Here is a 22,865-nt window from a genome sequence, read left to right as displayed (position 1 = left end):
TCGGGAGCATCTCTGAGGAGTGTCCAGCAGTAGTCAGCCAGCATTGTAGTGGACCATTTTCCCTGGTATCTTTGTTCCATTGTTGCGATATCTTGATGAAAACGTTCGCCGTGTTCATCACTAACAATACCACAGTTGCTAGGAAAGAAATCCAAATGGGAATGAAGGAAGTGAATCTTTAGAGACATATTGCAGCCAAGTTTCTTATACTTCATCAACATGTCTTCTACTAGTTCCTTATAGTTTTCTGCCCTAATATTTCCGAGGAAGTTTGTAGAAACTAGGCGAAAAGCATTCCATGCTTGTTTCGCGTCACCTTCCAGCAAGTTGTTGAACCGGTCATCTTTGAAAAGCTCTCGAATCTGAGGACCCACAAAAACTCCCTCTTTAATCTTTGCTTCGCTGAGTCGAGGGAATTTTTCATGCAGGTATCGGAATGCTGGCAAAGTCCGGTCAATGGCTTTCACGAAGTTCTTCATCAAACCTAGTTTGATGTGAAGGGGTGGTAGCAAGATTTTCTGAGCCTCAACCAGAGCTGGGTGTTGGATATTCTTCTCTCCAATGGCTACATTCTGCCTGTGAGTCCATTCCTTCCTCATGTAGTGCATTTCCCTTGCTCGGCTATCCCACTCGCATAAGAAACACATGTATTTTGTATATCCTTGCTGCAGTCCCATTAAAAGGGCAACTACCTTCAAATCACCACAGAGGTGCCAGCTGTACTTGTTATACTCAATGGAATTCAGTAGCTGCCTTAAGTTATCGTATGTCTCTTTCATGTGGACAGCATACGCTACTGGAATAGATGGAAGAATGTTTCCATTGTGCAAAAGCACAGCCTTGAGACTCAGTTTCGAAGAGTCCACAAATAGTCTCCATTCTTGTGGGTCATGAGTGATTTTTAAAGCATTCATGAGGCCCTCAATATCGGAACAGAATATCAGATTACTTTCCTTTCTGAAGAAAGGCTCCAATTGCTGGTGGCGCTTTCGATATGCAGTAATTGTGACATCTTCTTCTAGAAGATTCCATTGTTGGAGTCTTGATCCTAGCAATTCTGCCTTGTTCTTTGATAAGTCCAAATCACGAATCAGGTCATTTAGTTCTTCCTGTGTTATTCTGTGTGGGGTTGATGATGCACCACAGTGAAAATCTGGATCACTGCATGCTGATGGACCAGGAGAAGAACAGGTCGACTCACCTTTGTCTTCGTCAGATGAATCAAGAGAATATTCTGCTGGATGTTCTGGAATAGGAAGTCCCTCACCATGTGGAACTGGTCTCAATGCAGACGGAATGTTTGGGTAGACTATTCTCGACTTCTTTCGCTTCGTTATTCCGCCGGAAAGAGGAGGAACCAAGCAGAAGTAACAGTCATTTAGGTGGTTGCTTGGCTCTCTCCACACCATTGGGACTGCAAACGGCATTGATGACCTTTTGCAATTCAACCACTGTGAAAGCTGTGTTGTACATGTAGCACAGCATATATGCGGAGCCCAAGGCTTGTCTTGGTCACCAACCTTGCATCCGAAGTAAAGATGATATGCCTTCTTCACTTGAGAATTGATACTTTTCTTCTGGTTGGCAAATGTCACTTCCCCACAAATATAGCAAAAATTGTCCGCGGTATTAACACACTTTCGAGGCATTACTGTTCTTTATTGTACGTAAATGGATAAAATAATAAGTTTTATGTAACAGTAGCTTGAACTGTCTCGCACAACGTCTAAAATATTTTACATGCTGAACCTATCTGATTGGGCTTTATATAGTACACTGCTTACGTCAGCTTCAGCAGCCGCCTGGCATTAGTATAATAGGCCTACACATGTATAGTACACTGCTGACGTCAACTTACTTCAGCAGCCGCATGGCATTAGTATTGCATTGCATCAGAAAATGATGCAGTCAACTGTGGATGATGTGAGCATGATGGTATTATGCAATGTTACATCATTATTCCGGATGTTGCTGCAGTCCTACTGGAGAAATTTACACAGTGAAACATAGAAAATGAGGTATATGAATATCTTCAAAACGAGAGCCAATACAAATTTTTCACGGTTATATTCGTGTTCGGCACACCAAAATACTACAGATTAGGGCCTTTTCAAGTCAGTAATGATTTCACTGTTGACCAGTGTAATCAATGATTCTAGATAACCTCAAGTTCGGGGTATTCACAGTGGTTTGTAAGCTCATTGATGGCATTAATAAATGGGCACACAGAGGACATCGCTTGCAATAGTAGAGCAAGAGTGTGCTGCCATCACTCTGGTCGTTTGGCACATCAGTAATTTCCTAGTAGGACACATCAGCGCATGCGACGGGATGGAACTTAAGAAAGTGGATTTTGTCGAACTCATTGTAGGAGCCAATGCTGAAGATGAACTTTCCGTCGTATAAGTCTCTAATTATAATACTAAGAAGTGGTACCCGGACATTATGCTGTTTTAAAATGGAAATGTCATTCACTTCTCGCAGACGAACTGAAACACCTTTTCAGAGAGATGACTAACAATACGCGGATCAGAACAATTCAGTCTTAATGAGCGTCGACTATTTTGACAGGAACGTTTTCATCCTGACCTGAGTTCAGTTTTTTAACAAGTCAGAAGTTTATCTCTTCACTGTAATTATACGCTAATATTAGTCTTCTCATTTTACATTTTATAGAAACATGTACTTTCTAAAAATCGATACCGGTAGCCGTAATATTTATGTATACTACTAGTAAAAATATAAATAGTCTCTTAAGGATATTAATCGGTTCACTCTCGTTGTAGAGTCACAGCGTTCAGATTTAAGGCGCTGAGATTAATCGACTCCTTCTATACCCCGACATTTGATTGATTGATTGATTGGTTTTAACGGCGCACCAGCACTTTAGACTATTTAGCGCCAAACAAAATGTTATAAGTATAATCTTATAAAATAATGAAATGGCTCATATCGATCTGCGATATAAAAAGCAAATAGTGACATTAAAACGGTAAAATGGTAACGGTGCAAAATAAAGCTTCCCAATCAACAGGGGATGTAAATATTGTATGTTAATGAAAATTATGAAAAGGTACTAAAAAGGGATGGTATATATATATTGCATAAAACTGCAAGATGATGGCATAAAAGTTAGAGTAAATATTCACTGCTTTCAGGAACTCTATAATACGAGTCATGTTTATAGTATCAAAAAGTTCCTTAATGTCATGCACATTGTAATACTGATCGCGCGTAGGTTGCAGGTCAAAACACTCTATCATAAAGTGATTGACAGTGAACGGTTCATTGCAAGAAACGCATTCTGGTGGGTCTTCACCTTTTAGTATGTGGGAGTGGGTGATATAAGTATGACCAATTCGGATTCTTGCAATGACTATCTCCTCCAAACGCATGGTTCATTAGGAAGGAGTACATTGTCCTAGAGTTTGCTTAATTGCATGACATAAGGACTTTCTGACACTAGGTTTAAAATCAGTATACACTATTTTAAAAACAGATGGTTCTTGGTAAGGGCCATTTTAGCAGCGCGATCAGCTTGTTTGTTACCTTTGATACCAATATGGCTAGGTAACCAACAGTATATTATACTGTGGGATACACTCAGCTTGGTATTTTTAACGGGTATACTTTTCATTAATGGATTGTCCAATTTTCTGTTGTGTAGTAACTTAAGTACTGATAGTGAGCCGGAGAAGATGATGTTGTTTAAAATACGTTTGTTTTTTATATATTGCAGGGCAAGGTCTATTGCTCTGATTTCGGCAAAAAAAATTGATATTCCATTTGGTAAGAGAACTTGCGTTATGTGATTTCCACAAACGAAGGCTGCAGAGGCCATTTCCTCATCTTTTGATCCGTTGGTATAAATTTGTCTTGTGTAGTTTTTAAATTCGGTGAGGAGTTCTTGATAACACTTGTGGAAGACGGAAGGGTTTGTCTCAGATTTTGTTCCATCGTGTAGCGTAAAATGTACTTTCGGTTGTTTAAGTATCCAGGATGGTGATTTTGGAGATGGACGTTTTCTGAATTTTGGAATGATCAATTTTTGTTTTGTCAAGGCTGATATTCTAATGCCAAAGGAAGGTATGGCGTTTGGTTTGTTTCGTATAAGCCTTTGTATTTGGTTGAAAAACAGCTGGAAAATCAGGGTTCAGAGGGTTTGATTTTAATTCGAGAGTATACTGTGCGGAAAGCATTTTTCTACGATGCGATAAAGGTGGTTCGTTAGCTTCAGATAGAAGGCCTTCACATGGGAATGTTTTAAATGCTCCCAGCGCCAGTCTTATTCCCTGATGATGAATTGGATCAAGCATTTTCAAATATGACTTTCTGGCTCAGCCACACACAACGCAACCATCTGCGCTATCTTTACAGGGTTTGGGAACTGGTATTGCTGTTGCTTCTTTCCAAATTTTTGGTACATTACCAGTAATCCATAAATTATTGAAAATTTCCAGAAGGACTGTTAATGAAGGTTTTGGGAGGTGTTTTAAAAACGGGTAATGTATTTTGTTAGGCCCTGTGGATGTATCGTGGGTCTTAGTCAGAGATTCCATCAGCTCAAACAGTGTAAACGGTTGATTATAGCTTTCAGAGTTATTCGATGTGAATTTCAACCCTGTCTTGTCTTTTATGGTTTTTAATCTTCTGAAGGCTTCTGAATAATTAGAGGATGATGAATTTTTGGAGAACCTATCAGCAAGTATATTAACTATGTCATGTTTCGAATTGATGTTCTTGTTGTTTAGTTTGAGATGTTGAAAGGAATTGTATTTTCCCTTTCCATCGATTTTTTAAATCGTGTCCCAAACTTTCTTTATAGAGGAACGAGAATTTAGAGTTGAAACATATTTTTCCATGATACTTAGTTAAATTTTTGGGCGTTGGACGATTATTAAAATTGTCAGTGCTTCTCTTTGTTGTCTAATGGTCTCTTAATATTCTTTTTTGAACCACGGTTTTGAGGTTCTTATACAGTTTGGTGAGGACTTTGGAATGGTTTCTTCTGCAATGTCGATTAAAACAGAAGTAAAATATTGAAAAGGTTTATTGTCGTTTAAAACAGCATCCCTGTAAAGTCTAGTTGTACAAAGTGTTTTAAATTTGGCCCAGTCGGCCTTCTTTAAATTACAATATGGAATTGCTTCGTCAATTGTAATGTTGGTGTTGTTAAGGGAGACTGGAAAGTGATCACTGTTGTGAAGGTCATCAGCGACCTTCCATTCATAGTCCAAAAGCAGCGATGGGGAACAAATTGTCAAATCGATATATCTATGTACCCGTTCCTGGGTGTAAATATGTCGGTGATTTGGTGTTACATAGACACAAATCGTGTCTAGAAATTTTCCGTCGCATACGAGTGCATGTGCCATGAAGACATACACAATAGTTCTAACCCCAGAGTGAAATATTTTCGTTTGGTAATTGTTTGAAATAGTATTATCCATTTTGAAAACAACAGTTATTAAATAATAGCGACACCTTTGCAAACAAGGCCGACAATTCCGTCTTTGTGTATACGGTGTCATTATTGTCTTCGTTTCTATTTCTAAAGCGTGCTTTTCCCAAACGTGCTGGGTATTGATCGGTCAGGTGAATGGTTTTTGATGCGAAAACATCTGCTAGCGTAAATGAATTAACCCTTTTGTCAGGTAAACGATTTTGCAAAACAAAATATGTTGACAGTTAGGCCTATATCGTAGATTGTTACTATGCTACATATATGATATGGAGATTTATTCTCTGTGCGACCGCATACAGCTGCAAGAATAGGATTATGGATTGCCACTATACTATGAAAACAGCATTATTTTATATGTAAAATAATGTTTTATATTGACTGTTGCAGAGATTGTGTTTGAAAATCAGACAGTGAATAATTGGATTTTCTGAGAAAATTGATCTTGATATTTCACAGGAGTAAACATTTCGTAGTTTCCACTTGCTGTCAATAGACAGGAATAATATTATAACCATGACGTTACTTTTTGACGTCTGCGTAGACGAGAGGTAAATATGGTCGATATCCGTTAAAGCCAACTGGGACTGAAACCCAACTTGGCGCAACTTATAATTATCTTAATGTGGTATTTAACTTTGAATTGGCGAAAGAGAATTATGTTACTGCATACATTTTCTGTACGAATTACCACATAACATAGCAGAACATAAATGGTAAACGGCTAACATCACGCGGGATCTAGCAAGAAACCCGCTATTTCAATATGTTAAGTAGTAAATCTTGCCAGCTAATATGTTTGAGAATACAGTTAAAAAAAACATACCTTTTATTCACAAATGCCAAGTAAATTCTCTCTCTCTTATATATATATATATATATATATATATATATATATATATATATATATATATATATATATATATATATATATATATATATATATATATATATATAAAGAATACAAATCATATGGCGAATGACAATCCTTTCACGTGCACTGGATCCAGCAAGGGATCAGGTGTGTCAGGGATTGATCAAGCTAAATGCAATAAACTGACAACGAAAAGTACGAAACTTGTATCTAGTTAGCTTGAGCCCTTTCTGCTCTTTAATGAGTCTTTTTCAAAAGCAAATGCAAAACATGGACAAGACAAACAAATGAACATAAACACGGTTCTGTTTGCAAAACATTACATGGCTGTTTCTACAGGAATTCAACCTTTAAACTCTATTATGTGTCAACTAGTTTTTTTCAGCTTGTTGCTGATACTGGAAAATATTTGTATTGGCCTAGATATTGTTGATACATAACTACATCTGTTATTTTATGTAAATTTATGTTAGGGCAGATTATATCCTGGATATTTCATTGTTATAGTAGTCATAGGCTATTAAGCAAATTTAGAGAATTATTTAAAAGAAAAGGTGTCGGGTGCACAAAGTAATTTTATCTGTACATGGTTCTCTTTTTCTGGTCTTCTTGGTTTAAACCGCTTAGTTTCAATGTTCTAAGGCGGCGTATCCAGTAAGATTTATTTTCTTTCCTGATTTGGATACTCCATTTAGGATTGTGAGCAATTGCAATAAGTGTGTGAGTGTGTAATTTGGATTTTTTAACCTAGCTTTGACAATTTTTCAGTCATATTGCTACGATGTCTGCAATGTGGCAGGTTATAGTGATGTCTCACACTGGGGCATCATGCCGCAGACATGTAGCATTATGTCCCACCCAGTCACATTATCCTGATATCAGGCCGAACTGTCCTAATACTAACCTCTTAATGCTTAGCGCCAGACTAGGCAGCTGTTAGTACCATTTTTGTACGTCTTTGGTATGACTCGGCAATGGATCTATCCCAAGGCCTTCCGCATCCAAGGCGGACGCTCTAACCACTAAGCCACTGAATTGTTTTATCACTCAAAGTGTGTCCAGTGGAAAAGTGTTTATGCGACCGGGCTTCATTACAGCTTCTTTGTCATCCAATCAGATCTATGAATTTCGATCCATTTGTGTAGCTTTTCAATTTCCTCGACATACTGAAAGCTACAGATCTTACATGTTTTGTATTAAAATGCTTAAATGCGTAACACAGATTTGACAAAGAAGCTAAACAGATATTGTATGATATTTAAATACGTATGCAGAGCAGCTTGATAAATTATGAAACAAGAATTATATTGGAACGTCAACGATGAAAACATGGTCAATCGTATGAGATATGAATTATCATTATATGTTATTGTGAAGGAAACGATGATATCTCTGACGTTGACTCGACTACCCAGACCAAATAATGAAACGAGCAAATAATCGAATTATTTAATTGATAAATACAGCAGTAGCAACGGATATCATCAAATTGAAGGAATAACTTGCGTATTATACACAATATGTGCAAAGATCACGGTCACTGTTTTGCAAGAATGTGAACTATTTAGAAGGTGAATAATGGAAGCGATGGGTACAATGTTATGAGTTTTGCAGAGTGCTTTTGACATGCAAATGCACATAAGTTATGGAGTTAGTGTACATGAAGTACAAAAGTTTTACGTAGGATGTCCTTTGTCAGCTGAGTTTCTTTGGGAGTTGTTATAATATTATTCCTGATCAGCGTGAAAATTATATTTCAACAAAAACATCTTTCCTTCTCAATCATCAGATCTAATTACGCTATTGACTTTCACAATCAAACAACATCTAATTGCATGGGTCTACAATTAAAATGCTTCCGAAATAAATATAGTCAAACTTTATTAATTCTGGGTCACTGAGAAAGAAAATGACACTTAAAATTGTTGATTGGCTCTAGTTTTAACGATACGATATTGGGTTCGTATATACGACCCAATACTTGCGATTGGCGAAGGATAAATGAGTAATAAAGATAAGGGATCTCAGTTTGAACCAGAAATGATTAAATACATCTTTGATTAATCTATGGCTGGGTATGGACAGTACATGCTTTTTATGCAAACAAATGCATGATGCAGTCAGAAGCTGGTATTAGGTCATACATGATATGAATTGCATCATGTTATTCCTAGAAGTAATGAATGATGCAATCATACGTACGCTTAATTCATTATGATCAACATATTGCCCTAAATCAGCTCTAGAAATGTTACAGATCGTGCTGTCGTATTTGTCAGTGTTTATTTTGCAAAGAGTATATTTTTGTTTAGCCAAAGTGACCTGAGATGCCTCACACTTGTGTGAACAATGCAGAAAACCAGCTATGTTTGTGGTGAAGTGACATATGCATAGCAAGAACTCAGTATTATCACTATTGTTAACAAAGGCTATCACGTTTATTTTCACTGAAACATTAGAGATCAATAAAAGAGGTGGGCCCCACACATATGCTGCAACACGTGTGAAATATTCTTCGCCTGTGGTTCAGTATGATAAGGAAATCTATGCCCGTTGCAGTGCCACTGATTCGGAGAGAGCCTACAGATCATATCAGCAATTGTCACTTCTGCATGGCGCCTCCAGTTTGGAAAGGTGTGTCGAAGAAAAAGTGGACAGTACATTATCCCAACATTCCATCAGCTATACGCCCAGTACCCCAGACAGAAGGACTGCCGGTTGCTTATGTACCAGAATCATTCTCACTTGAGTCAGACGAAGAAGATGAAGAGGATGAAACTTTAAGTCCTGAACCATCAATGTCACATGATCCATATTTTGTCCAATCATCATCCTCTGAACCACACATCATAAAACAATGTAACTTAATGACCTTGTCAGGGATTTGGAACTACCCAAGAGTAAGGCAGATATGTTGGGCTCCAGACTACAGTAGTGGAATCTCCTGGCAGGTGATGTTAGAGTTTCTGTGACCGTCAAAAGGTTTTTGCCCCATTCTTTTTCATGGAAGGTGATTTTGTAGACTGTGAAAACATCAATGGTGTGATGACAGATTTCAACATCGTTCATGATCCATATGAATGTAGACTGTTCATTGATTCATCGAATACGAATTTTAAATCTACTTTGTAGCATAAAGACAATGCTTTGCCATAAATTTCAGCTGGTAATGCAGTTCATATGATGGAAACCTACGAAAACATGAAACACATTTCGAGGCACATAACATATGATCAATATCAGTGGCAGCTTTTGTGACGATTTTAAGGTTCTTGCTCTATTGCTTGTTCTGCGGACTGGATACACAAAGTACTGCTGTGTTCTCTGCAAATGTCGTGCGAGATATTCCCACTACATCAAGATTAGCCACTTCAACAGTCATTGGAGCCTGGGGATAAGATTAGTCTGCATCCACCACGTGTTGAATTATGGATGAAGAAGTTGTAAAGGCAATAGTCAGAACATAAAGAGCTTTCAAGTACCACCGTCGAAAATTTCCAAGTTTAAGTGAAGCTAAGATAACGAAAGGTGTCTTTGTTGGTACTTAGATTCGTGTTCTTCTTCGAGATGATGCATTTGACCGTGCAATGCTTGGTAAGGAAATTACGGCATGGAAAGCCTTCCGGTTAGTATCAGCAGATTTTGTCGGAAACAACAAGGCAGGCTAATACAGTTGGTGGAAAACCTCCTTAGGCCATACAAAATCCTTGGTTGCAACCTGTCACTAAAGATACATTTTTGCACTCTCGTCTAGAACTTTGCCACCGATTTGAGGAGCAGTGAGCGACAGGCATGGCGCGCAATTTCGCTAGGACATTGCAACGATGTAGAAATGCAGTCAGGGTAATTGGAACCCATAAGTACTTGTAGACTATTGCTGGACAATGACAAGAGATGCTCCATGTAATGAATGCAAGAGACAAGCCAAGAAGCGCCGAGTAAACACTGAATTAGGACTAAACTATGCACTAATATATCTTTTTGCCCTTGTGGACCAGAATAGGTACATGTTGTACCTGCAAAATAGATTTTGACAATACAGCTGATCAATATAGATCGATCTGATATTTAAGTATAACGACAGCCGTACGTGGACGTATAATACCTGTGTGCAGTTTATAAGATTAGTGGCTCGATAACGGAAGGATGATCCAAATACGATTACATGTTAGTCAGTGGCCACACAGTTAGTAAAATCCTCAACAGAGCTGCACAACAACGGTTCACTGAATCAGCGATATGTGAATAGGCATCGGATTAATATTGGCTCGCAAAGTGTATTAAACGAAACCAATAATATATAAGACAAAAATGGCGAAATTCAAAGATGCATAATGTCCTTCGTTTGACATTGACGTGCATGTTTTGCTAGGTCGAAACAAAATGGATTTTGAGTATATTATTCGTACTCGGCTATGGTGCCTGAGCAATAAATATAGCATTACATGAGCTAAAAATGTTTGGGTTATTTCTTTCGAGTAGGGCCTTCCAGAATATTGAAGGAAAACTAATGTTTGTTATCATTATACCTTGCAGCATATTTATTTATCGGCACGAATAGCATGGATCGTCAAGCCTGGTAAAGTCACATAATTTTTCAAAGATGCACTATTAGCATCATTCGTTACCAGCGATGCAATTCAGTTTAAAATATGCAACGTCTATCCGGAAGGATGCTTAATCGTCTTTGGCGTTGTCTTTAAGATTAGATTTATCATCACATATAATTCATAGATTCTGATCGATGTGATGAGGTTGTGGAATTTGGCAACGAGATGTTGGACCGGGTGACCAGTGACGCCAATATTGATATTGATTTTGTTCCACTTGTAGAAGCATATATGCATGAATACTGTGTTGAAAAGAACCTCGTATTTACTGGAATATGATCTTGTCAATAGCAAAAAGAACCTCGTATTTACTGGAATATGACCTTGTTAATAGCCAGATAGAAATAGACAATTGGGATCACCTTAATGTACCAATAACAATTCGAAGCCAGCTTGGAATCATTGCATTAGCACGAGAAAACACCCAATAACACAATGCACAGCCAGGTGTAAATATATTCAACAATGATGGAGTGGAACTCTACGGCAAATCAACACCCCTTGCATTCCTTGTTTGTTATGTTGCACCAACATCGACTCATCCGAGGAAATAAAATTTTGACTGTTATTCAACAAGACCTCATTTGGGCGAAGACCAGAACGACCGCTTGAGAAACTATTCAATGGCGTAAACAGTTTTGTTCAATTTGAACGAATGCTATACCCCAGAAAAGCTCAATCGGCGGAAATTTAAATATTGCCCCAAAATATATTGTACCAGTAAAATAATAGTAATTGGCTAGAAATGAGTGTGCTTGTTGCAGCTGAAGAAGGATGACATGTCGAGCTATTCTGCTTCGCGATCACTTTAATAATCGAAAACCTATGATAAATCGTCAATGTTACCGACGCGAGGAAATAATCTAAGCGGAATAACAACTGCAAGATGAAACCATTTAAAGAACCGCACAGCTCATGAAATGTAAGCGTAAATGTAACGTTCTCAATACCGTTTGTGGAATCGTCGCCTCAACCATTTTTGGACTTGATTGTGCTAGCATCACAACAATACCCACAGTCGTAGTTATGCCGATCGGATTTGTTATGGAAGTAATAACGATAGTAATCGATGTGACTGATATGTGCTGGTATATAATTTCAATACGACTACATTCATGAATATGTGTTCATTCGGGGCTTTTTTCGCCAGCAGAAAATATTCTTAGAGCGATTTGAAAAACTCTACTCGATGGCTATTGAGTATAAAATACTTTGCATGGGTGAATTCGAAGAGGTGCTAATGAAAATGGAAAGCCATCGAAATCTCCGTGCACATATACAAAACCGGGAGCTAGTAATCAAAATCAGAACATTGATTAACAGACAGTGAAAATCGAGTACCAGTTAGCCAACAATTTTTGTTTTGCAAATCGTTCACGTGACGAAAGGGTAAAATCAATATGCGAGCTGATATTTACTGCTCTAATATGTTTGCGAATAGTATTCCTTAGGAATATAAACGGCGACAATAATAACACCGCATACACAAAGACGATATTGTTTACCTCGCCAGTGGCATCGTTAGACGTTGTCGCAATTGCTTTAGCAATATTATTTTTGAAAATTGCTAATCATATTTGTAAAAATTCATAACAGCTTGTTCGTATTATGCTAGTTCGCTCCATACAATCATTCATGCTAGAGCTACTGTTTGTTAGCCTATTGCGCATGTTGCCATATGTGGCGATCGGAATAAAAGTAACAAGATCGTAGGGTATAGAAGTAGTTGATCGTTATCACCTACCGAAATGTACAAGCTCTATTGTTATGGTGTTCTCCTAAACGTTCGCCTTCGGTGTTAGGGAGACAGCCTCCAGGTCCGTCGATATATATACAACTATCGGTATCAAAGTGAAGGATACGGTATCTTAAATATTCCAACACGAAATACAATTTTAATCGACCATGTCCTGCCACATAATCAGCATTAATAAAATTAACAAACTCATCGGGTGGAATAAACTCCAAACAATTTCGTAATTCATAAAGATCAAATCATCACGTAAGATTCCACGTATTTGATTTGACCTTTATCGTCGTGAGCTCAAATAAGTGACTTGGATTCATCAAGCATTCGTTCTTACGCAAGATTGGAAGTATAACCAATTTTTCCCAGTTTTCCCCACAAACAAATTTTGCATGACTTAAATAAGCAAATTTGGAATGACTTAAATAAGCAATGGGCGGTTTTCTTTCTGTTACACATTTTACAAGGCAAGGCTTTCCTGGGATCTGTATCTTCGTTTTAGATGATCCTTTTCTACTGGTTTGAGACACCAGGAAGGATTGCCATTCGCTTCCTGTTTCAGTTGAGGTATCCGGAGAAACGTCCTTGAAATAGAGTGATCTCGTTAGGTTTTTATTGTTATGTGAAGAAAAAGTGTCGAATTTGGTAAACATTTAACAATAGGTATCCCAGATCGAGAGCATAAATTGATTTTGCAACCATCAGCATTCTCGTCAAGGTGGGTTTTTGTTATCGAGAAGACGTGGTCTGCGTTGATTACTTGTTTCAGCACACGTACAACATAAAGTAAACATTACTTCTCCGTGGCATTCACGAGGCAAACCGGAGGTTACAAATTTGTCAGTGGAAGAACTTGACATTTGATCAAATCATCGTACTGGATAATGTGTTGAACGTGAATGTCTTCTGTCAAAACTCAGGGTAGCTGGTAGGAAATCATATACCCAATGATACAACAAGCACACATTAATATATTTGACTTGTTCTCCTTGAGATTCGTAAGCTTCGTTCAACACGCTTGTAACATTGGTTATTCCTGCACTACAACTGTCATGTCGATTAAAAAGTGAGATGTCTACCACATCGTTCTCTTTGGCGATGAGTCGAAATCCTAACTCTGTTCTGAAATTTCGATTGTAGTTGTCTTCCCACGTTTCTGTCATTTAGTATCATTGACTTTCCAAACTCTGGCATTGCTTTTTAACTTCGTCGTACAAATCTTTCATAGTGATCCATAAGAAAGGATAGTTCAGGTTTCGGTGATGATGACGCTTGAGACATCCATGATATGAAGATCTATTAAATTGTTACACGATATGGGGCTTTCAACCAATCAACCCCGAAATATGATCCAATTCTTTTGTCAACTCTTTCTGGCATTTGTATCCATTTGTTTCAGTTTTGCACAAGTAATATAACCAACTTAATAATTATGTTGTTGAACGCTGGACTCAAAAACTAAAATTAGTATCTTCAATATGATTTTTCATGACAGATGTGAATATTATTTCGTCGGGAAAATGGGGTCCTCGAAACAGAACTCCACTAATAACCCGGGAGTAAACATTTAACACGTAAAGAGTAGCCTGTGTATTTTGACCTATTTACATTAACAATTGCCGCTTCTTGCGTAGATATGTATGCTTATTCCCGCTTATTAGCTCGGTGCATATGTTTGAGAGACCAAGATGATGTGGATAAACACGTTTGAGCTTGATCTCAAAAATCTGACGATACTTCATTTGGAACTGAAAAGTCGCTCCACAACTAAAAGTTTGTTTTGCATTTTCCCTGTCTAAAAGAAGAAGACGTGCATCATTTGAAGTATTAAGGGTAGCAATTGCATCGGTCATGGCAAACTCATCATTTAAGTATATGAAGTTTTGAATTTAAACGTGAGTTTTGGACAAAATAAATTCCGCAGTTGTGCTAAGTTTGATCCACACCGTAGTGAGTAGCCAACAGTCTCAATCGAACGTGATATGTACCTTGGCACCCGTTTCCACATCTTCAGCATGTATTCCAATACGGTAATGATGAATGTAGCTGATTTTCCTGCCTAGACCTGAGACTTTAATCCTTAAAGTTGATATTGTAAGTATAAAGGATCTTTCTAAATTTTCTGGAACTCGTTGTTTTGAGTATGTAGAATGTAAAATAGTCTTCAGGGGCTAATAAATGACTTTCATTATTAGACGATTTTGTCTCTGTCTTCGGGAAGAGATGGAGGAGAATGATGTTGGATTGAGATACGTCCCAGGAAAGTGAGACAAAAGGAACCCATTTCAGTGACGAAATTATAATGAAGACTGTAATATGAAACAAATAAACCTTCGCGATGTATTTTCAGTTTTATTCTGAGTTTTATTTACAAGAATATAACCTATCTTTATTTTTTGTTTCTTGGCATTCGTAATGTGCTCAGAGATACACACATACCTTCTGCGAAATGATTTTGTACAAAATTTGTTTTTGCAAAATGTGCAATAATGCCTTGTTTCTTGGAATCCAAGGTGACCTAGATGGAAATAAAAAGGACTACTGGGTTGGACAAATATTATAGACTCTTGATCATTAATTGCAATGGTTTTAGACTTTTCACATGTTCCAGTATTGCTGCTGTTGCGATGGTAATAGTTGCTGCTATCGCTGCTGACGTCACCTCGGTAGTCACAGTAGCCATGGAACATTTCGCAATCTTGAATTTTGAAAGTCTCTTTCCTTTGGGTTTCGCAAAAGTAATCCCACGCAATCCACCCAAGATCACTAAAAAAAATTTAACCCCATTTCTTGCTGTCACATTTTCTCTTCGTCTTTTGAGTTTTGAATAAATGTATATTCTGCTTTTATGTGGCTTTGTTAGAGTCTCAGTCTCTTCCGTTTGTTTCTGCTGATAATTATAATTTACTAGTCACAATGTAGAAGTGAGATGTGGAATAAAGTCTTGAAAATATAATAAAGTGAGGAAAACCATAGGTGCAATATCTATTGCGTGTTCAACTCAAAACAAATTCTTCATTTCAGTCAGGTTTGTCCGTGTTGGCAAGGTTCTGCATTGGTGAATCGTAGAAAATCGCTTGTATATATATATATATATATATATATATATATATATATATATATATATATATATATATATATATATATATATATATATATATATATATATTTCTCTGTATCTCTCTCTTTCTATGTATTCATCTATCTATCTATCAATTTGTGTGTATATATATATATATATATATATATATATATATATATATATATATATATATATATATATAATATAATATTGTTACGACTTTAGGTCTTAAATTAAGTAGCAGAAATGAGAGAAACCAAAAATTTAAGCAAAATCAGTATTCTGTTCCAAAGTGTAAATTTAAGAAACACTTACAATATTGTAAAGTAAATCCCAAATAATTATCAAAGTTTTATCATATGTTCAAACGTATGAAATGTTCCAAATGAATTACAATAGTCCTGAATGTCCTGATTTACCACAAAGATATGCTCAAGAACATATTTGAAGGAGTTTTCAGTAACCCAAAATAATGTTTCAACCCAGTCAGTGAGCACTTATATAAATCTAATTATCAATTTGAATAATACCTCACGCCTTATATCTAAACATAGCTAAAATCTCTAATGATAGATTCCTAAAGACTGACATGAAACAGGAATAAATACATTTGTTTCATTGTTTCACTTGATGTAAGATACAAAAGAATGTAATGGAATTCACTGCGCATAAATAGCTTCTAATTGTAAAATTACATCAAATTATAAGTAAGTTTGTTTATAGAAAATTCTGAACTAAATAGGTATGTCCGCATCTTATTTACAACTTAAAATCAATGACAAAGGTTAGTTATGTAAACATGTTGTTTAAAAATGGCCATTACCTTAAAGTGCCATCTAGAATCATGGACGACCGTTAAGCACACAATATAGATATACATAACTTCTCAGAATAGAATGGTTACTGCGCTAATATTGTCAGTCTTGTTATGTATTTGTTTGATGCACGTCTTTCTTTGATTTTCTCTTTCATAACAAAAAAAAAATAATAATCTCCAAACCTTCTATCCTTATATCTTGTGTGATAGTATATCAGTACATTTTGGTGCATATGTGTGTAGCAAAGATGGGTGTTTGGCAGTAGATTTAGGGTGATTATCAGCAAAATCCTGCATATTTTATCATTACATTTCCAATTGTCTCTATAAATGTTTCAGCCTAATGCTCATTTTCTCGTGTCCCCCTAGAACCTATCATTTTAAACATATGGATGCATTTCACATACGATTTCCCCTTGTCCTTAGATATTTTGTGAACACGGTATACTAATGTTTATTTCTTCTTTCCCCGAAAGTGCTATATTAATGTTAATTTACTTCGTATAAATAGGGTCATGCTAATGTTAATATAATGGACGTTTTAACATGGAACACCCATTGTCCCCTAAGAGTCATATTTTTATGCTGGAGGCCTTAATATTAATTCCCATTGTCCTCCGATGATAATTTTATCACGCTATCGTTTCCAATTACTACCGCAGTACACCGGATGGCTGATATGATATGGGGATTACTGACATATAATCAACCTCATATATCCTATCTAACGTAGACTTAGTCATTATCACACCCATAACTAGTCTTGTGTTTATGGCATCTTTACTTTATGACCCATGAAAAGGAACAAGGAATATCTGCGTACATTTATTTAATAGAGGGGATCGGATGATATCGAGATGAAGAGATTCCGAATATGAGTTACAAGTCAGCAGCATTACCGCGGCTTTACACCATAATTCACAGAATGTACTATAACCTCAAAAAAATTAAACAAACCTACATTGTTATTACTGATGCCGATATCGGTTGTATTTATATTATTTTATCCTTATGTTATAGATCTAAAGTTTGCTATATATCATATTTTATTTCTGAAATGTTACCTCTAAAATAGATGCGCCTATGTTTACATTGATATGGATATAGATGTTTGAAGTGTCTATACTTATTAATATATACAAGTTTTCCAAAGTGTTATTATAATGATTTGTTTGAAAGTAATCAAATTAAACAAGAACATGAAAGTCAAGTATACCTTCATTTTTATAAATCATGTAGTTTTGCCACTGTCTCACACCTTAACTCTGTTCACCATAGAAATGATACAATCTTCATCTTATGGCACTGATCACAGTCATTAAGAGGGTTACAATTTAATTATATAATCTTCTTAAGGTCTTGGATAAGCAGTAGTAACGATGAACATGTTGCGAAAATAAATTACTTAAACGGAGCAAAAAGAGTAGAAAAAGAAAATAACAAAGGAGAAAAAGATAACGAAGAAAAAGATGATGATAGACGCGTTAGCAAAAAACACAAATGCACTGACCTCATGAGGGAGCAACAACAATATTTTATGAAAAAGAGTTTGTCACATAATTCCGTAAAGTAGTGTGCACTGGACATATATGAAAATTCAATGCGCGTATTCCTGAAGTGAGTGAAAAAAGTAAAAGTGGAATAGAAATAACTAGTTAATATGAAAAGGTCCTAAACCCATACAAACTCACTTATTTCAATAGTAACGCACTGGCAGTATTTTTGAAGTAATTCAAACGAAGTCAGTTTTTCCATTCTCATTTAGTTTGTCTCAGCAAAGAAACAAGAGTTTCCTACTTCGTTCTGCACTTCTAACTATGATTATAAATCTCTTACGATCTGACTTTATCTTGCGAAAGATATCGGATTGAAAAGTATCCACTTTGTTTACGGGGTCTGAGGTTCTTAGCGACAAACCGCTTTAATGTTTGCTACGTTATTTACACGTCTTCCTTACCAGCACCAATAATCCCCCCACCCACAAAGTCCACTGTATGCCCCATATTTCTAATTTTAGCCGCTATTAGTTGCATCTTACAAATTTGGTTTCTAAATCTGGCAGAACAGTGTGATTGAAGATTACGAATCGATCAAGACATAATTTAAGTCTCAACTCAACTTGGATGACATGTTTGTTGATTTACATATATTGAACCCCGATGATACTGACATTAGGTGACATACAGTTATATCACTTGGCAAAACTGTTTACTAATATCTGAAACCTTCTCACAGTTTAAGACATTATCACATACGCAATTCGCTTATAACGAAATGTAGGTATCCAAAACTCCGCTCACACTTAGTGACAGCTCTTCTTAAACTGTAAATGCTGTGTACACAGACTCGCTCATGGCCCGTACACTCAGAAACTCAGACCAAAAACAGTTGTTGTAAAATACAAGAAATAAAGTTTAGTGTTAACATATGTCTAGTTCCTTACATGCAATGGTCCACTTACTGCCCATGTTTTGACTAACTTGTATTAAATTATTAATGAGAAATGATTGAGATCCCTCGTTATCTATTGAATAGGCACCATACCATATGTCTTCCTTTGAGGAATAATCATAATTAATGCTGCAATAAAATGTTTACTTAAATTGCTAAAATGTTTCATGTTACTAGTGCATTGTATAAAATATATATTCTATTACAGACACACTCGCACTGCGCAATATGCTTCTTTTCTCGGGATAGCGTCAAAATGTGCTATGTTCATTTGGAGTTGGGAGAATAAAGTATTGTGTGAACTCCAGTGTGTAGGCCATGATGGTTATGAGTATAAATGGAATATTCATATCTGAAGACATTTGAAATAAAGATTCTCACGTATCTTTGTATTTATTTTACAGGCAAACATGATGACGTACCAACGATCATTGGGGTGGTCATAGCAGTGTTAATTGTGTTAGCGGTAGTCGTTGCAGCTCTCATTATATTCAAATGGTACAATACTTTAACACACGTTTTTGTACAAATCTTATATTACCCTTTTTGCTAGCTAAAATGATATCGTGTTTACAAACAAAACTTACATCACAGAAATATATAGTTTAAGCATTTTATTTTCATGAAGTTGTCATTAGCATTAAATTACGCTACATTTGTAGTATTACAAATGTCAGATCTGTTATCACATTTTTAAGAAACATGTTTATTCTACATTTCTGAAGGTTATGTTCACGTTAAGTATATCTTGGTCAATTTATAACTGAATCGAAATCAAATACATAACAAAACATTTCTTGAGGCTGATGTTATTCGTACTCGTTTATGCATTTTAAGGAATATATATATATATATATATATATATATATATATATATATATATATATATATATATATAGCATAAAATAAGTCTAACTTTTGTTCCTTGAAATAAGACGTATGTCAGTGCATATTCTAATTTGTGTTTAGTTACAAAAGGCCCATTCAAAGTGCAAAACGTCATAAATAGTTTTTGTCTGTTTTAAATAATGATATTGAGTGGGCACAATTGTACGCAAAAGATACACAACCGAATTCTTTAAAAGACAACTCCTGTCTTAACTGTTCATAAAATAATGATGTTCTCGTTCTGGAATTACTTCAGTGACATATATTTGTAAAAAATGAAGCTTCAGCTGTCATGAAAGGGAGAAGATTGGTTACACAATCAATGTATTTTTTCAGGCGACAGAAGAAACGTAAAGAAGACGACACCCACATTTCTGATTTACCGAAAGGGTTGACAAATCATATGTATGGGAGTCCCATGGAGGCGGGTGATAGCAATGCAGCGGTTGAAACCTCAAATTACGATATCATAAACGATGAAATGGTGCGAACTTATTCTCTGCCCGGCAAAAACAACAAAGGTGCCACAAGAGTCCCTGAAAGAGCAAAGAGATATGGCGACGTTTCCGTTGACGATTATGACAAAATTGAGTTCGAGATGAAAGGCGCAATTAAAGCTTCCAGTTATGCCACTTTACCGGCAGTGGAAGGAAAGATAGGAGACAATACATATTCACATGTATCTGACCAAATAAAATCTGTCACCACAGCTAGAGTTACTGCCAATGAGTATTCACATTGTAAAGTCAATGGTAAGGATATGCGAACAAATGATGATGATTACTCACATGTAGGCCTTGAAGGGGACTGTAAGAAAAATACAGCAGCAAACACCAAGGAAGAAGATGATTCGTATAACCACATTCCCTTTCAGGACACTAAACATCCAATGACACATGAAAAGGCAGTAATTCTTGAGAAGGAATTCGAATTGTAGAAAAAGCCCCCAGCATGCTCACATGACAAGCCACTTAACCCAGAGAGTAAAACCTACCCCTTGAAAAATGGAGATACTGGAGTATGTTCGATAGACGATCAACATCAAGGAATAAAGGCTGTATCATTGATGGATAATAGGAATGAGTTGGCAACAAGGTCTAAAGAGAAGCTGTACACCGACGTTGTCAAGGTCAAGAACGTGAAAATGTCTGATGCATTCGACGGTACAGCAAATACAAATTCGGAGTCGAGAAGACCAAATGTACTGCTCAATACACCCATTAATTCCGACTAAGACTTTTAAATATTTTTTATACGTTTGTGACTGAAAGTATGGACCCATAGTTATCAGTTATATACAGCCAAAGTTACAAATAGCCAGAGTATCTCCAACTGTCTCATGCCTACACATGTAAGATTTCATTTTCTTCAACAAGTATACGCTTTTGTAAATAAGACAAATGTTCCAGTTCTTCACTCTCATTTTATTGTATGCTGGGATAAGGCAGTAGAGAATCAGCTGCTGCATCTCCCCTTCCCTGCCCCATGAATCCACCTCCATTTTCAAGTGAAGCTTCTCTCTTCTTAGAAGTAGGAATACAAGTGTGACTCTGTAACCCATGGTGACAATGTCTCCGTAAGATGACTAAATAAACAAGAACACGAATATACAAAAGAAACTATAAAATGTATCGTATCATCATCAGCATGAAATTATGGCATTGACCTTCATATCCAAATATTAATGAGACATCAATTACTATCAGTAATCGGGGCCCATAGTGGCCGAGTGGTCTAGTGCGCGCACCGTCACGGATCACTGCCATCTCACCTCTGTCGGCGTGAGTTCGAGTCTCGAATTCGGTTAATGTGGTTAAGTGAGAAAGTTTGCCAATAGCTTCTCGTCGGTCGGTGGTTCTTTCCGGGGTTTCCCGGGTTCTTCCTCCATTTATACTGGCCGCCATGTATAGCCTATCTTATGCTGAAAAATGGCGTTAAACCCTACAACAACAACAACTATCAGTAATAGTAGAGAGAAAATATAGAGTGACGAAGAAAAGAATGGCAATTGAAGTAGTTTGTATTCGGATTTTAATACTGGGAAGACAATGGTGATGATAACACTAAAGTAACACAAAGACATTTTGTAGCGCGATCTTATGCTGGCATGAAATTATTGAAGTAATTGCTACATGTTTCAACCATAGTCGATCCAACTCCAGTACGGTTGAAAACGATGCAATTTTTCCCTTGTTTTATCCCAAATGTGTGCCAGCGATTATCATCATCGTCGTCGTCGTCATCGTCATCATCATAATCATCGTCGTCGTCATTTTTATATAACTTGAAATCAATATTTTGTAACCAGAATTTTCTTGATTGCAGACATTGAATAAGCTAAAAACATTTAGAGCTACTTGTTTAGACACCATTTTACCCTTTGCTAAATTATGAAAAATAAGGTTAAAAAATTTCTTACAATGAAATGTCGCATGAAACTTTTGTAGTATTCATAAGATATGCATTATAAACGGCTTATTTTTCTTATCCAAGAGAAGTATATTAGATTAGCCCCAGGCCCAAATTCATCCAACATCTCAAGTTATAGAACCAGTCTTTACTGAAAAAAACTATTAAAAAAAACCCCAAATCCCGCAGTTATTCTATATCACCTTATCGCATGAGTCACAACTTCAAATTTGGCAGAAATATTACACGAAAAGTAGTTTCCACGATATTACTCATCAAATTGTATAGAACCTTCTGAGCCTTGAAGGTAATGCATTTGAGGTAATGAGTTCATATCATCTATTAACAAACATGGGTTTTACATGGACAAACATTAGTCGAAAATATGGAGAAAAAGTAAAACCTGTTCCAAGAGAAGTAGAATCTAACAAGCAATCATGGGACGATATTCCCATTTCTTCTTTTTATTGGATCAGAAAGTTAATAATTAACATTTAAATGTCTACCCATTCATACTAGACCCTTT

The 22,865-nt window shown here is 36.4% G+C and overlaps 1 protein-coding gene across 2 annotated transcripts in view; it reads left to right on the top strand.

Moving 5' to 3' along the window:
* LOC149797327 (uncharacterized) overlaps window positions 1-22,865 on the top strand; it is a 114,971-nt gene that overhangs the window by 88,043 nt on the left and 4,063 nt on the right. For both annotated transcript variants that reach the window (XM_089962053.1, XM_089962052.1), the window contains 2 exons: window positions 19,447-19,540; window positions 20,267-22,865. The exon at window positions 20,267-22,865 is cut by the window's right edge and continues 4,063 nt beyond it. In XM_089962053.1, coding sequence (XP_089818179.1) covers window positions 19,447-19,540; window positions 20,267-20,867 — 695 coding nt within the window. In that variant the 3' untranslated portion in view covers window positions 20,868-22,865. The remainder of the gene's footprint in view (window positions 1-19,446; window positions 19,541-20,266) is intronic.

The sequence above is a fragment of the Sinohyriopsis cumingii genome, chromosome 6 (genome assembly GCF_028554795.1).
Source record: "Sinohyriopsis cumingii isolate HCF-2022 chromosome 6, ASM2855479v2, whole genome shotgun sequence".
Taxonomy (NCBI): Eukaryota; Metazoa; Mollusca; class Bivalvia; order Unionida; family Unionidae; genus Sinohyriopsis; species Sinohyriopsis cumingii.
This window is presented reverse-complemented; position numbering and strand designations above follow the sequence as displayed.